This window comes from Aspergillus brunneoviolaceus (genome assembly GCF_003184695.1).
Source record: "Aspergillus brunneoviolaceus CBS 621.78 unplaced genomic scaffold BO95scaffold_51, whole genome shotgun sequence".
Classification (NCBI taxonomy): domain Eukaryota; kingdom Fungi; phylum Ascomycota; class Eurotiomycetes; order Eurotiales; family Aspergillaceae; genus Aspergillus; species Aspergillus brunneoviolaceus.
This window is the reverse complement of record NW_020290781.1, coordinates 62259-74876: the sequence shown is the minus strand read 5'-3', so window position 1 is coordinate 74876 and position 12618 is coordinate 62259. Positions and strand designations below refer to the sequence as shown.

Genomic DNA, 12618 nt, shown 5'->3' with positions numbered 1-12618 from the left:
TCTATTCCAGGTCGAGGCATAGGCGTCTCCAGAGGTCCATAAGTGTGCTAATAGGAAGAACATAGAGTGACCCTATCTCGAACCCGATGTCTTTCGAATTAGAGCCATATTTAATAGGCCCCTCAGTTACGATGATCGTTCTCAAAGGAGATGAGCGACAACTCTAGTGGTATCATCGCTAATCAAGGCTCAGAGCCTGGGCCATGAGGCTCCCCCCACTTTCCATCTCCAACCACCATCAACCATGACGATCCCCGAGGAAATAGCCCCAGCCGCCAAAGCACCGCCCAAATGGAAGGTCTGTACAAGGAAACTGAGAACTCTACGGCGCCTCTTCCGATCTTGCAGTATTCCAATCCGCCGCCGGCCTCCAACTAGCGTAACTAACCCCGCACCTTTCCCATTCCTCCGCCTTCCGCGGGAGCTCCGCGACCAGATCTACCGCGAGCTGCTAATCGTCGACGACAACAAAAACAACAACAACAACAACAACAACAAGAACAAGAACAACAACAACAACGAGGACGGCGACAACGGAGGAGCCCTATGGTTCCGCTACAGCCGCCGCCAACAACGCTGGTGGGACGCGACGCCCTACTGCCCGGCGGGCGGGGGGCCGCGCCGCCCTCGACCGCGCCTGACCCTCGGCCTGCTGCGGGTCTGCCAGCGCGTGCGCCAGGAAACGCTGCCGATGGTGTTCGCGCACAACCAAATCTGGCTGGACGCGTCGCCGGCGCGCTGCCTGGCCCTCCTCGCCTCTCTGCCCGGCTCGGTCTCCTGGGGCATCCGCCACCTCCAGCTGTGGCTGGATGTGTACCTGGACTGCGGGACGGCGACGGGGACGCTGCCGCTGCCGCACCAGACGCCCGACGCGCGCCGCGCTCCAGGAGTTGCGGCGCGAGCTGCGGCGGTCGTCCGGGTTTGAGGAGGTGGCGGTGCGATGGGAGCATTGCTTCTTTTTGTGCAGTGGTTGCGAGCAGTTTCCTACCACTAGCTTGGGGATTGTGTTGCAGCGGCAGCGGAGAGAGCGACAGGATGATGATGATGAAGGGGCGCAGGGGGATCTGGTGGTGGGTGCGGCGTTGCCTGACTATCGGCCGGTTTACACCCTGCAGGATATAGTGTTTCCGATGGTTTGTGGACTTGGGGAGCCGCGGCCGCCGCCGTCGCCGGATAATTGTCGTTGAGGTTGATGCTGTGTGGTGCTTGGGGGTTTATAGGTTCAGGGGGAATGGGTGCGGTGCGCCCCTCGTAGAGCATCCTCTGCTACGATAAAAGGACCGAAGGACTCTGTCGGGTGTCCTGAACCTTCTCCCAAACATATTGCCCTACCTATGAAGCTTGCCTTGAGATTTGTATCTGCTTGACATCACGTAGGGGTAAAGCCTAATGACAGTGTTTTAGACCGATGGCAACTAAGTCATTGAGCACTGTATCCACATGAAGAAAACTCGTTAGAAAGGAGTGACACCCCTTCCAGCCTAAGTATACCTAGGGGTATACATGTCAAGCCTCGGAGTCTATCTCACATCCAATTCTTGACTGTACTGTGCTTGCGGCCCCGGTTTTCCTCCGGGTGAGGCCGCCATCTTTGGTAGACAGAAGACCATCAGGAGGGGATGTATAAAACCCATGGCGCAGAAGGGAACATGATGTCCTCTCTTCGGTCTTATTCATACTCTGAGACCGCTGAGCCGGCACCGCATCAGAATGATTGGCCTGCGTCAGCTCCTCCTTCTCGTCGCGGGCAGGCTGCCAGCTAGTAGGTTAGCGGTGGAGCTGGTCCTGGCCATCAGGACCGGGGGCGCGCATGCGGCTGGCCTGGACGCTGGACGCGGGGCGCTGCGGGGCGGCGGGCCCGAGGGGTTTACCGCTGCACCACCGCCCTGCGGGCCTTCCCGCAGCCGCCGGGCCCGGTCTACTAGGTGTGTACATCCTATACTATGTAGTGCCATGCCCCTGACACCATTCACGCCCAAATATTCCTCTGGAATCCTTCATCCAGTCTTGCAGTAATTTGGCAGTTTGTACATTACATTCCACCGATTTCTCCTCTTCTTCCCTTTCTCCACACCCCACCACTATTACTAGCCCGTCATGTAGAACACACCTCATTGTAGACAATCGGAAACTTCTCTCTTCACTTCATTTCTTGCCGCCCTCCAAGCTTTTGGTCAGCTCATCTATTCCCTGACCATTCTTCATGATGCGGTCCTGCGAGTAGCGAAGCCCTGCATCAGCACGAACCACCAAAGAAATCGAGCCAGACTCCGAACCCCCCCCCCCCCCCCCCATCATACCAAGCCACATTTAAAACCCCAGCAACAAAGGAGGAACCGAATAAAAAAAGAAACATACTAACAACCCAACCGGACACCAGCGGGCCAGCAACCGCGCAGCGGCACTATTAGGCCCTTCCAGACCAACCCGGCAGGCAGCGTCTCCGCGAGCACGACATCTTCAACCAGAACCTTAGCGAATTCATCGGGGGAGGACCCATTCCGAGGCCCGGCGCGGCCCGTAGCCCAGTCGGCAATAATGCGGCGGATGGGCGCGTACCACGACGCGGGCGGCAGGAGGACCTCGGGCTCGTTGGCGTGGAAGGCGGTGGCGACGGTGCCGGCCATGACGCAGACGACGCCGACCCCGCAGGGCTGGAGTTCCAGGCGCAGGGTCTCGGACAGCTGGACGAGGGCGGCCTTGGAGGAGGCATACACGCCAATCCAGGGGGTGGGGACGACGGCGCCGACGCTGCTCAGGTTGACGATGCGGCCGCGCGCGGCGACCAGCAGCGGCTGGAACGCCTGGATCAGCTGCAGGGGGCCCCAGACGTTGGCCTCGTAGACCGCCCGCGCCCGCGCGAGGTCCGCCTCCGCCAGCGGCATCGTGTACCCCGTCCCCGCGTTGTTGATGAGCACGTCCAGTCCTCGGTGGTTGCCGCTTGTGCTGGTGTGCTCGGTGACGGAGTGCACGGCGGCGGCGATGGAGGCCGCGTCCGTCACGTCTAGGGCTAACACGTGCACGTTGGCTTGCTCGCGCAGCTCCGCGGGGATCTTGCTGGGCGTGCGCGCCGTCGCGAAGAGCACGTGGCCCTCTTGGGCGAGCTGCTGGGCTAGGGCGGCGCCGATCCCCTGCGCGGAGCAGCCGGTGATCAGGATGGTTTTGGGCGGGCTTGGGGGCATTGTGACCTCGAGGGTGGGCTTAGGGGGAGGGGGGGGGGGGAACTTGGACTGGGGGGGGGGTGGGGGGGGGGGGGGGGGGTGAACTTGGACTTGTGGATGGTGGATGGAGTCAATGGGGTTGGTACCTTGCGGCGAGGGGTTCGTTCATACGGGAGACCATGCTATCACACATGGCAGCAGATTCAATGAGAGCAGGGGGGAGAGATCCAGAAGAAAAAGGTTAATGAAAGTGGAAACAAAGAAGTCAAGTGTTGTGGTCAACCGGGAAGACCAAAGTACGGAGCATGCAATCCCACAGAGTGACACCAGGGTGTGAGGGTGCAAAGCATTGCTTGGGGAGAGTAAGCACTAATTACTAACTACCAAGCCCTAAGCGGGCTACAACTGTACTGTACAGTACGTCCTAGGCACAGTACATAGGATTTGATCGATTAGACACCTGGCAGGGGTTCAATCCATTCATAGACAAGCTAAGACGGGGCCAGAGGCCTGAGTTGGGCCTAGTATTGGTTATCTGGTTATCTAGACACTTGCTTTTGTACTACGAATGATGCCTTTTTGTTGCTTAAGATATTTGCTTATCCTGCATCTGGTGAGCGTCAAAAGTAAGAGGACAGGAACCAAGGACATCAAGATCATCTGGGATGTCGTAATTAACTAATCGTAATCACCACTCAGCCTTGAAAGCTTAGAGAGGTTTTAGGTCCGATACGTTCACCACATGATACATTCACTAAGCTTGCACCTGGCTGATGAATTCCTCCTGCGACTCCATTCACCGACAATGCAGCCGTCCGCCACAATTCCCTGATCAGAGATACTTGCCTTATGCAATATAGTTAGTACTTTCTATTATTCTCTCGCTTGTAGAACCTTTTCAGATTTGATCTTTGTTTACGGCCTGGACTTGTATTCGGACTTTTACTACCTCAACCTTATGTTAGGTGAATTCCTAAATAAAGCTATCTACCCTATCTATATTGCTTTAAGGGCTGTTGTTCCTTCAAAAAAATATAATTCTCTTTTAGGCTAATTCTAAGCCTATGTTATTATCTTTATTAACTACTTTTGTAAATACAGCTGGCTGAAGAAGTAACTTGAAATCTCGCTCCTGAGTCTAACCAACTTAAAATTCTTATACTACTACATCTCTTTTATCTTTTGAGTTTTCAGTATCATATTAACTGACTTGATTTTTCCCCAGTACATCTTTCTTATCGTTTTCTATATTACTACTGGGAACTTCCTCAACGAGACTTAGTCTATATAAGAAGCTTGACTATTTACTTCAAAAGAGGACAACCTGTTTTCTGATCTTCATTCTGTTCTCGATCTTCTTCGAATTCTAGTCTTGAGACATGGCCATCCCTGGCGTCTCGCCTCCCAAGCCATTCCGCGATCTGAAAGATCTAAGCCGGAAAGTCATAGCAGTCCAAGCTCGTCTTCAACAACAGGAAGACCTCAGCTAATACCCCTCCCTCAAGCAAAGTCAACGCTTCACGCTTCCAATACCTTGATCACAACAGAACCCGGCTTGGGAGCAGCCGTGACGCTTACCCCGATTGCCGACATCGAAATCCTTATCATCAAAGTCGTCACGCACGAGCAGGAGGTGAGCCACCGCGAGATCGGGCATATAGTCTCCACGGGGTCAAGCGCAAATGATGTTGTTGCTCGGGGTTTCACGATCCGCGAAGGAAATTCGGATCGAGAGATACTGTGCACCAGGTCACAGGTCGTGACAGGGCCGGCCTAGTCACAGTCCAGATTCGAGATTCTCAACACTGATCAAATGCAAGATACCCCCGGCTCGGTGATTGGCACCGTGCCGCTTATCCTGGAGCTCTCGCGCATTCTAGGAAGGCCCCCAATCGCGCCAGGTCTCGCTCAATCGCGCCAGAGCGAGACCTCGTGCTCTTCTACGGGGTAGCGAGGGTCAGACAGTTCGATTCAATCCTCGGGAGGTGGAGATTTGGGAGGAGAAACAGGTCAAAAGATACGGTTGTTGATGCGATCCAATGGTTTTTCTCCTCTTGTTGATGAGGAGGAGGAGGAGGAGGAGGAGGAGGAGGAAGAAGTGGAAGAGGATGATGGTGCTGATTGCTTTGATCTAGCCCTAGAGCAGAGACTGTGATTAAGAGCTCCACTTCGAATTCGATCAGTTGTTCCATCAGAGCATATCGTGTCTTCCCCTGAACTCAAGATCGGCCACCATGCGGCTGGAGCGCAAGATAAGCTAATATCTTGAAAAACAGTATAATAATGATTCTCAGTGCAAACGCAGGGTGTAAATACATAAATAAACAATACGATGTGATATCCTCGAATTATTGGAGTCCCGCTGCGAGTATTCCGAAACCTGAGTATACCACCGAACTATCATCGATCTCCCTGCACCTTGAAATCAAAGTAGGAAGGCCACCATTCTCATCTCATTTGACCGTGATATAACAGCTGATCCAAGACGTCCAAATGAGTGTATCCCGGGATATGGACAACCAGACTTGTGAGGAGTTCTTTAAGTACTCTACTAGGCCCACCTCCGCTACCGCCGTATCCTCAAGTCATCGACGCGACCTGTGCTTTGCGGCCAGCCTCTCTGCCTCCCGATTGCGCTGTTCTGGCTTGCGGGGACACCGACGGCCCCCTCCACCACCCACTGGATCGTGCCCATCTCCTGGCCGGGATCCCGTTCGGCTACGGCTGCGTCTGGGTCTCCACTGGGCGGCTTCGGTCCCGGCGTTCATGGTTTTGGTCTGCGTGCGGAGTCGATTCCGTGGTTGTTCTATACCTATGGGGCTGGATCCGCAAGCGACGTCCTTGGCTGGAGATGTGTCATGCATACCACCCAGCTGTATTTGCATTACAACTTAGACCTGAGCGGCACTATCATGCTATGGCTGCAGATGAAAGCTTCAGTTGGCGGCACAATGCCTCACATGTAACCAAGTCTATTTGGAACGGGTGAGATCACCACAGGTTGCATCAACCACAAGGCAAGTAGAATGTAGGTGAAATTAAATTCGGCGTAAATGGAAATCTCATGCCGAGATATCAGATATCAGCACAAATAAAGCCAGCAGCAAAGGCAGGAAGGCGAGCATGCAACCATGCGGATCACCACACCAAATGACAAATGAGGCACAACCCACCGTCCTTATTCTCGGCTAGAAGCGCAGTGCTTGTCCAGAGCGCCAAGTTTCTTCCCTCGTATATATCAACCTTTCCATGGAAAACAGTTCATGCAATAAAGCCAAATGTGAGATACGATCGAAAAGAACTTTCCGTAAATGTCCCCGACGCCTCACGCTCCCATTTCTTTGACGATCCACGCCCACGCCACAATACAATGACTTAGACCTTTGAGATGTTTATGGCACGTAGAATATCCTCCAAAGACCAGCCGGGGCCTCCGGGCACAATCTCCGCCCAAACCTCTTCGGGAACCGCATCCTCGGGATCGAGCAGGCTCCAATTCGGGCTTGGCTCGGGCTTGATCCATTTGAAGTCCTCGACCTCACTCCAGCGGTCTTCGTCGTCGGGCCGATCGTGGTTCAATGTCTGTGTGTCGTGGGTGGTTAGACTAGTGCTTACAGCAAGATGAGATGATTTGGAAATACTCACATAGATGCGGGGTATGCGACCGAATCGGATGTTGGTGCAGTCTTCAATGATAGGATTGCTGGACGCACTCAGGTAGACGTCCACATTGGAGCAGTTGTGCATACGGAACTGGCGACAATCCACCACCACGATACTATGCTCCACGTCAGTGATGTGAGCGGGGCCATTGATCTGTCCGCAGACCAGTAGGCTCTCCTTCACGTTCTTCGCGGTGAGACTAGCGTAGGGCTTGCCGTTGACAGTCGGTATTGACATGTCGACCACGCAGTGGCGCAGCGAGGTGATAGATGCGGGTACGTTGGCTGTAGACCCCGAGGATGGCAGCATGATGTGGAGGTTGTGATGGTTATTCACGGACACGGAGGTAATAGCGGTGGCTGCGAAGCCATGGGGCTGCTCCGGCGGCTTGAGTTTATCATCCGCTCCCTCGTCGACCGGGATAGCTGGAATCGATGTGGGGGCAATCTCCGGCCGTTGCAGAAGGTGCAGCCGGTTGTCGGGCTCATTGAGCGGAGTCGACGGATACATCGGGGTTTGAGCGGCGGAGGAGCCCACGGAGGACGAGCCGGGCGAGGCGAATCCGGGGATACTGCGTACCTGCGCAGCCATTTGTGCCGCATCAGAGAGAGAGATGGCCGAGGCATTCTTCTTAGTCTTGAAACTGAACTTGGGGCGCGGTTCCACGGCAGTGCGGGTCTCGACTAGTTTGTCCTGCAGTGCTTTGATAGCCTGTATACCACCGTTGATCAGCCTTGCACTTTCACCCTCGACATAAAGTAACAGCCTACTTCTGCGTATATCCGCTGATCGTAGGTGGGAATGTAGCTAGCCGCATCTTTGACTTCATTGGACAAGCGCGCAATACCGGCCAGACAGTGATCGGTTGCATCCGTCCGCTCTCCCCCTATCAGGGAAGTATCTGCCAACCGATCCATCTGTTCCTGAAGGGCTGCAGCAAGCACACGTGTCAGACTCTTTCCCCTTGCCAAAAGGCCAGTTCGCAGGACATCAATAAAGTTGACTAAGCCATACCGGTGATCTCATGCTGAAAATAGCGGAAAAATCGCTCCTTCAATGGTATCTCGGACTTAAGGATCGTCTGGTTCTCGGCCTGAGAGGGCCGTCGAGAAGTGTCGAAATCAGGCATAGACATGGTGGATACAGAGATACAATCGATGGCAAGGGAAGATGGAAGAAGGGGGAAAAAGGAACAGAGGAAGAACGGAGAAGGGAGACTGAGGGTTGCAGATTGACAGAGGGGGGGGATGCCCGTAGGAGGAATTGGAGACAGAAGAAATGTATTGATGACGTCGACCGATCTTCTGTTTCCCAAGCCGGTTTGGGATATGGGGGTTTAAAGGTCGCTTTTTCAACGCAACTTCGCTGGGGACGAGGATATTTCGCCCAGGCCAACAACAGAGGATAAGAGTCTAAGATCAGGAGAGAAAATCGTCAGTTCCAGAAGGCCCATGCAATGGCAGGCAACTAAGTCAGTCCACCTCGACCGGGGCGCTTTTTCATGGCCGGGGTCGATCAGCCGGCGCGATCCACTAGTGGCAATCTGAGGGGAAAGCTCAGGCTACTCAGGGTAGATGAAATAAAATAGTAACAACCCACCTAGATCCGAATGGGAACATATGCAGCACACGGAAGCTTTGAGTAACTGTCCCGATGTCTTGGTGCAGCTGGAGCACTTAGCTTTCGTTCCAAGTTGTCTTGCTCGTTGTCTGATGAGGAGATGAGGAGAAGCCCAGGTGGTGACGTCGCTTACAATCGGGTCCCGGCGATTAACTTCTCCGCTTTCCCCGCACTATCCCCCTTTGGGGCCATGGTGCCTGGGGCAAAGTCAGGCCACCACCACTCATCTATGAGTAGCAAGGTGCCGGCAATTGGATGCTGTGTATTAGTTATTGTATATTATTTTTCATCACACATAAGTACATACGCTGTCTGCAGCGCTACAGACCAGACACCCAACGCCGACATCATAGAACGTACAGACTCCCTGGACTTAGACCTCACCCTCCGTCAATCTTCTCTTATGTTGATGACAGCTCAGGTAGGTCTGGTCGAGGAATTGAGGGTAGGCCATCGATCTCTGCCACCAGCTCATGGGATAATAATGAATGCCGTCTGCGCTGTGTTTGAAAGTCGGCAACAAGCGGTCTTTCGACTACCAGCCGATCATAGTCGGGTCGCAGGTCATAATCACTGACACTTTCAATGCCCCCCTGCATTCGCACGGTCCTCAGAATCAACTTGCCCGTCTTCACCCAGAATGCCAACATTTCATACTCCTGAGGAAACGCCAGTGCGAGTTGTCCGGGCCGAAATACCGCTGGATTCATCTTGTACGACGCCTTTTTCAACCGCGAGCGATTGAGGCCGCCAGAGGCCTTCGCATCGCATAGATAGATATCGCACATGCCATTCGCGATTATGAAGCGAGAGCCGGATGGTGACTGTGCTGCATGTACGATTCGTGTACTGAACGGATCGTTGGTGATTTTGTTGTCCGTCATGGAAAATGACAAGGGATATTCCTTGCCGAAGAATGCGGTCAAAAATACCGCATGATGAGAGGTATCGTAGTACACGCCAGTCAGATCCCCATCATTCGTCGTCCACTAGTGGATATCAGTAAGCCATGAAGTGTCAGATGTAGGGCTAAACGGGCAGACGCACAGCAGGAAGCTTGAAAGACTTGGAGCTATCAGGGACTATATTCCATTGCTGGAACGTGCAATTCCACACATCGACATAAGCGTAGTGATCACCCAGATGGGTAGCAATCACAAAGTGTTTGCCATCGGCAGAGAATTGAAGCTTCCTTTCGATCACAGCCTCTTGTCGCTGGGCCTCGAAGCCAGACTCTTTAGCACCAGAGAACGAGCCCATCAAGAATCGGTTGCCCAAGTCCGATACGCGGTCCATTCCACTGCCGAGGGAGACTCTCTGGATCGTCCTGGTGCAAATTTCATAAACGCGAACTTGGTCTTTGAGCGTGAAGGCAACATATCTATCGTTACGAGACATGACCATACAACCTATTGGTAGTGATTGGTGATCAGTCTCAATTGTCAAATATGCTTCTGGGATATCACTGTCGTTTTCAAATACAAGGAGCTCGTAATGCTGAGTTCCTGTCAGCACTAGCCCAAGATTCGCGATGCAAGCTACTTACCTGTCCTACTGAAGCGATGACGGCACATCGTTGATCTCCTGCTGCAGCTTGTTGCACGCCCGGAATGTCATACTTGTGACTCTTTGGCTTCTTGCCCTCGCCCTGGCCTAGTTCAAATCGCATGACCCAGTTACTTCCGGCACCCCAGAAGAGCAGACAGCTCCCAGTGGCCGAGAAACAAAACCGGGGCTGACGAGGTAATTGCTGTCCTTTCGAAGAATTCCTCCGGAAAAGTGACGTCCCGCTCGAGAAGGGTATCTTCACATTTTTGAGATCACGGGAAAGAGTCTTGATTGCTTGCTTATCGAATGACTGGTCGGTCCGACTGCGCGATAGGACGGGATTGAAGATTTCTGAAGTCGTGACACTAGGAGTCTTGCCATTTGCTTTCGAAACGGCTGTCACAGGAGGTGTTGGTGAGGTCGGACTTTTCACTATCTCCACCGAGTCAAGGCGGGATGAGTGGCTTGTAGAATGGCTGAGCGAGCTCGAACATGAAGTGGTCGCTCGAGAAGCAGAGTCGGGAAGGGACGGCTGCCCCTCGCCATCCGAGTCCGAGAAGAGATGTAGGGCATCAGAAACCTGTTCGAGAGGCTCTATCATACGAGCATGTTGGATGCGTGCTTTGCCAGGACATAAAGGGCATGTGACATCCATGGTTAGAAAGTCGGGGCTTCCTTGGAATTGCTAACAAAGAATCAGCTTCTATGTCTAACCCTACCTCAATTGTTGCGAGCATAGCATACCTCATAAGCCTTCCGATCATGGCTTCTCAATTGTTCTTCCAACATGGCTCCCGGCACAGGATGCACCGCAGGACAGTTGACGACGTAGACCGCCGTGCTAGGACGGCCTTTTCTGATCGGTGCAGTGGGGTCGAAGTCGGCAGGCGATGAATTTTGCAACCATTGAGTCAAATGCTGTTGATAATCATGCGAAAATGCTTCGAGTTCACCATTGCAATCCCACATCTGCACCCGCCGGTTGATGAGCCAACGAACAAACTGGCCCAGGGCCCGCTCCCATGATTCCCGAATCCCGGCGAGCTGCGACCAAGTATCTCGAATCCTTCGTGTCTGTAGCGGAGGAGTATCATCGGCCGTCTGTGTTAGAATAATGGTGGCGAAAATCTGAAGTGGCGCCGTATTGAATTCATCATCGTAGGCCGCCAGTACCGTTCGAGTCAACTTCTTCTTAACTTCTTGTGCTTGCTTGAAGGCCTCGTCTACTTTCAGCGCTGCGGAACTCGTATATCCTTGCTCTTGGGAAATTCGACGGCGATCTATGTGACACTGAACAAGGGCAGAATCTACTGCCCAGAGGACGTCGAGGAGTAAATTGAATGAAACCAGTTGATCGGCATTGTTTTTCATTAATCCTGTCAGGAGGTCTGTGATGAGGGTCTCCGGCGCTCCCGAAACTGGATACTGTAGACGCCGTGAGCCTTTATTTTGGAATCGGGATAGCAGCCGAATAGGCGCACTTACCAGTCCTGCGGCGAACGACGGCAGGTAGGGTTTTCCACGATCGATTGTAAGAGTTTGAGTCGCTGACAGCTCAGTCGAGCCGATAGAGTCAATTGCTTTGGGGAGAAGATCACTAATAAGAAACCGCTCAACATTTGAAAGGTCCGAGTTCCGCCAAGCAGCTCGCATCGCTTTTTCGAATCGAAACTTCTTATCCGTGTGAATGGGTTCTCCGCGCAGCAGCAGGACTCGAGCACCGGCGAGTAGAGTATGTGCGATGAGATGTCGGTAGCCGACGAGTTCTGGATCGGTAGATCGGTTGCAAGGGAAAAGCTCGAGCTTCACCTTCAGCAGGTACATCAATGTCGAGAAGACGGTCTCTGAAGGCAGAAGGTAAGGAAGGAAGTAGGGGTGGCATTCGTGGACACTCGCCAGGCCCTGAAGGTAGGTTCGTTGCGCATCGAAGATGGTCTTAATCCAGAAAACAGTTCGGGTTAGTGGTTCTATGGAGGCGGATTGGCCGTCCGGCTGAGATACTGCGATGTCTAGCACATGCTCGCCAATAATCTCGCGAAGGATATTTGCTAGATCACGGCGCCCTAGCTGTTCCCACACGGCTGCCACCAGTGGATGTGACATGGAGGAAACAGGGGTGACAGGCCTCGGACATAAGAGCGAGCAAGTCAAGTTGGATTCGAGGGAAACGGGTTCGCAGACGGCTAGGGTAGAAGACGGAGACGAGGCAGAAAATGGGAATGAGGTCCAGAGACGGAGATCAAAGCATCGAGGGGCAAGCTAGTCGGGGGTGCGCCCTGGAGGGCAGAAAAAAATAGCAGAGAAGCCGAGGAGTGTGAGTGAGAATGGAAAGTAAGAAGCACAAGAAACCGACAGACTGAGCGACAGAGTGCAGCAGCCGTTGCCCGCTCTCTGCCAGGTGACCGGGACCGATTAGGACGAATCGCAAGCAGTGCTAGAGCCAAAAAGTGCCTTATGTAGGTGGTGCAGCTCCAATTCGCGGTAGTCAAGTTGAAAGATGGTCTAGTCGGGGGTTCCAGCTTAGAGATATGCGAGGCTGCGTGTCTGTCTTACATGTGGTTTGTCCGTTGCCTTCAGGCCCGCTAATGGCACGGGCTGCAAGCGCCCCAGCCTCACAGGCTGGTGT

The 12618-nt window shown here is 53.5% G+C and overlaps 6 protein-coding genes across 6 annotated transcripts; 2 read left to right on the top strand and 4 right to left on the bottom strand.

Moving 5' to 3' along the window:
• The first annotated feature begins 42 nt into the window (after positions 1 to 42).
• BO95DRAFT_444870 (uncharacterized protein) lies at positions 43 to 1392 on the top strand. The gene has a single exon (XM_025586989.1). It carries the CDS (start codon positions 245 to 247, stop codon positions 923 to 925), a length of 681 nt encoding a protein of 226 aa, XP_025440228.1. The 5' UTR covers positions 43 to 244; the 3' UTR covers positions 926 to 1392.
• BO95DRAFT_202115 (uncharacterized protein) lies at positions 958 to 1411 on the bottom strand. The gene has a single exon (XM_025581040.1). The coding sequence runs from the start codon at positions 1258 to 1260 to the stop codon at positions 991 to 993; it is 270 nt and encodes an 89-aa protein (XP_025440227.1). The 5' UTR covers positions 1261 to 1411; the 3' UTR covers positions 958 to 990.
• Positions 1412 to 1974: 563 nt separating this feature from the next.
• On the bottom strand, positions 1975 to 3182 carry BO95DRAFT_474998 (SDR family oxidoreductase; the record flags this gene model as incomplete). Its single annotated transcript, XM_025589822.1, has 3 exons — positions 1975 to 2214; positions 2359 to 2404; positions 2428 to 3182. 3 exons carry the CDS (start codon positions 3180 to 3182, stop codon positions 2146 to 2148), a joined length of 870 nt encoding a protein of 289 aa, XP_025440226.1. The 3' UTR covers positions 1975 to 2145.
• A 1358-nt stretch (positions 3183 to 4540) lies between these two features.
• BO95DRAFT_465626 (uncharacterized protein) lies at positions 4541 to 6127 on the top strand (the record flags this gene model as incomplete). Its single annotated transcript, XM_025589149.1, has 4 exons — positions 4541 to 4603; positions 4672 to 4901; positions 4982 to 5117; positions 5717 to 6127. The coding sequence occupies 4 exons, from the start codon at positions 4541 to 4543 to the stop codon at positions 6125 to 6127; spliced, it is 840 nt and encodes a 279-aa protein (XP_025440225.1).
• A 60-nt stretch (positions 6128 to 6187) lies between these two features.
• On the bottom strand, positions 6188 to 7959 carry BO95DRAFT_501179 (putative tubulin-specific chaperone c; the record flags this gene model as incomplete). Its single annotated transcript, XM_025591002.1, has 4 exons — positions 6188 to 6743; positions 6807 to 7535; positions 7595 to 7778; positions 7829 to 7959. 4 exons carry the CDS (start codon positions 7957 to 7959, stop codon positions 6537 to 6539), a joined length of 1251 nt encoding a protein of 416 aa, XP_025440224.1. The 3' UTR covers positions 6188 to 6536.
• A 536-nt stretch (positions 7960 to 8495) lies between these two features.
• On the bottom strand, positions 8496 to 12550 carry BO95DRAFT_201960 (uncharacterized protein). Its single transcript, XM_025581039.1, has 5 exons — positions 11478 to 12550; positions 10737 to 11417; positions 9991 to 10677; positions 9492 to 9941; positions 8496 to 9433 (listed from the first exon to the last, which is right to left on the bottom strand). Exons 1-5 carry the CDS (start codon positions 12093 to 12095, stop codon positions 8846 to 8848), a joined length of 3024 nt encoding a protein of 1007 aa, XP_025440223.1. The 5' UTR covers positions 12096 to 12550; the 3' UTR covers positions 8496 to 8845.
• Between the last annotated feature and the right edge of the window lie 68 nt (positions 12551 to 12618).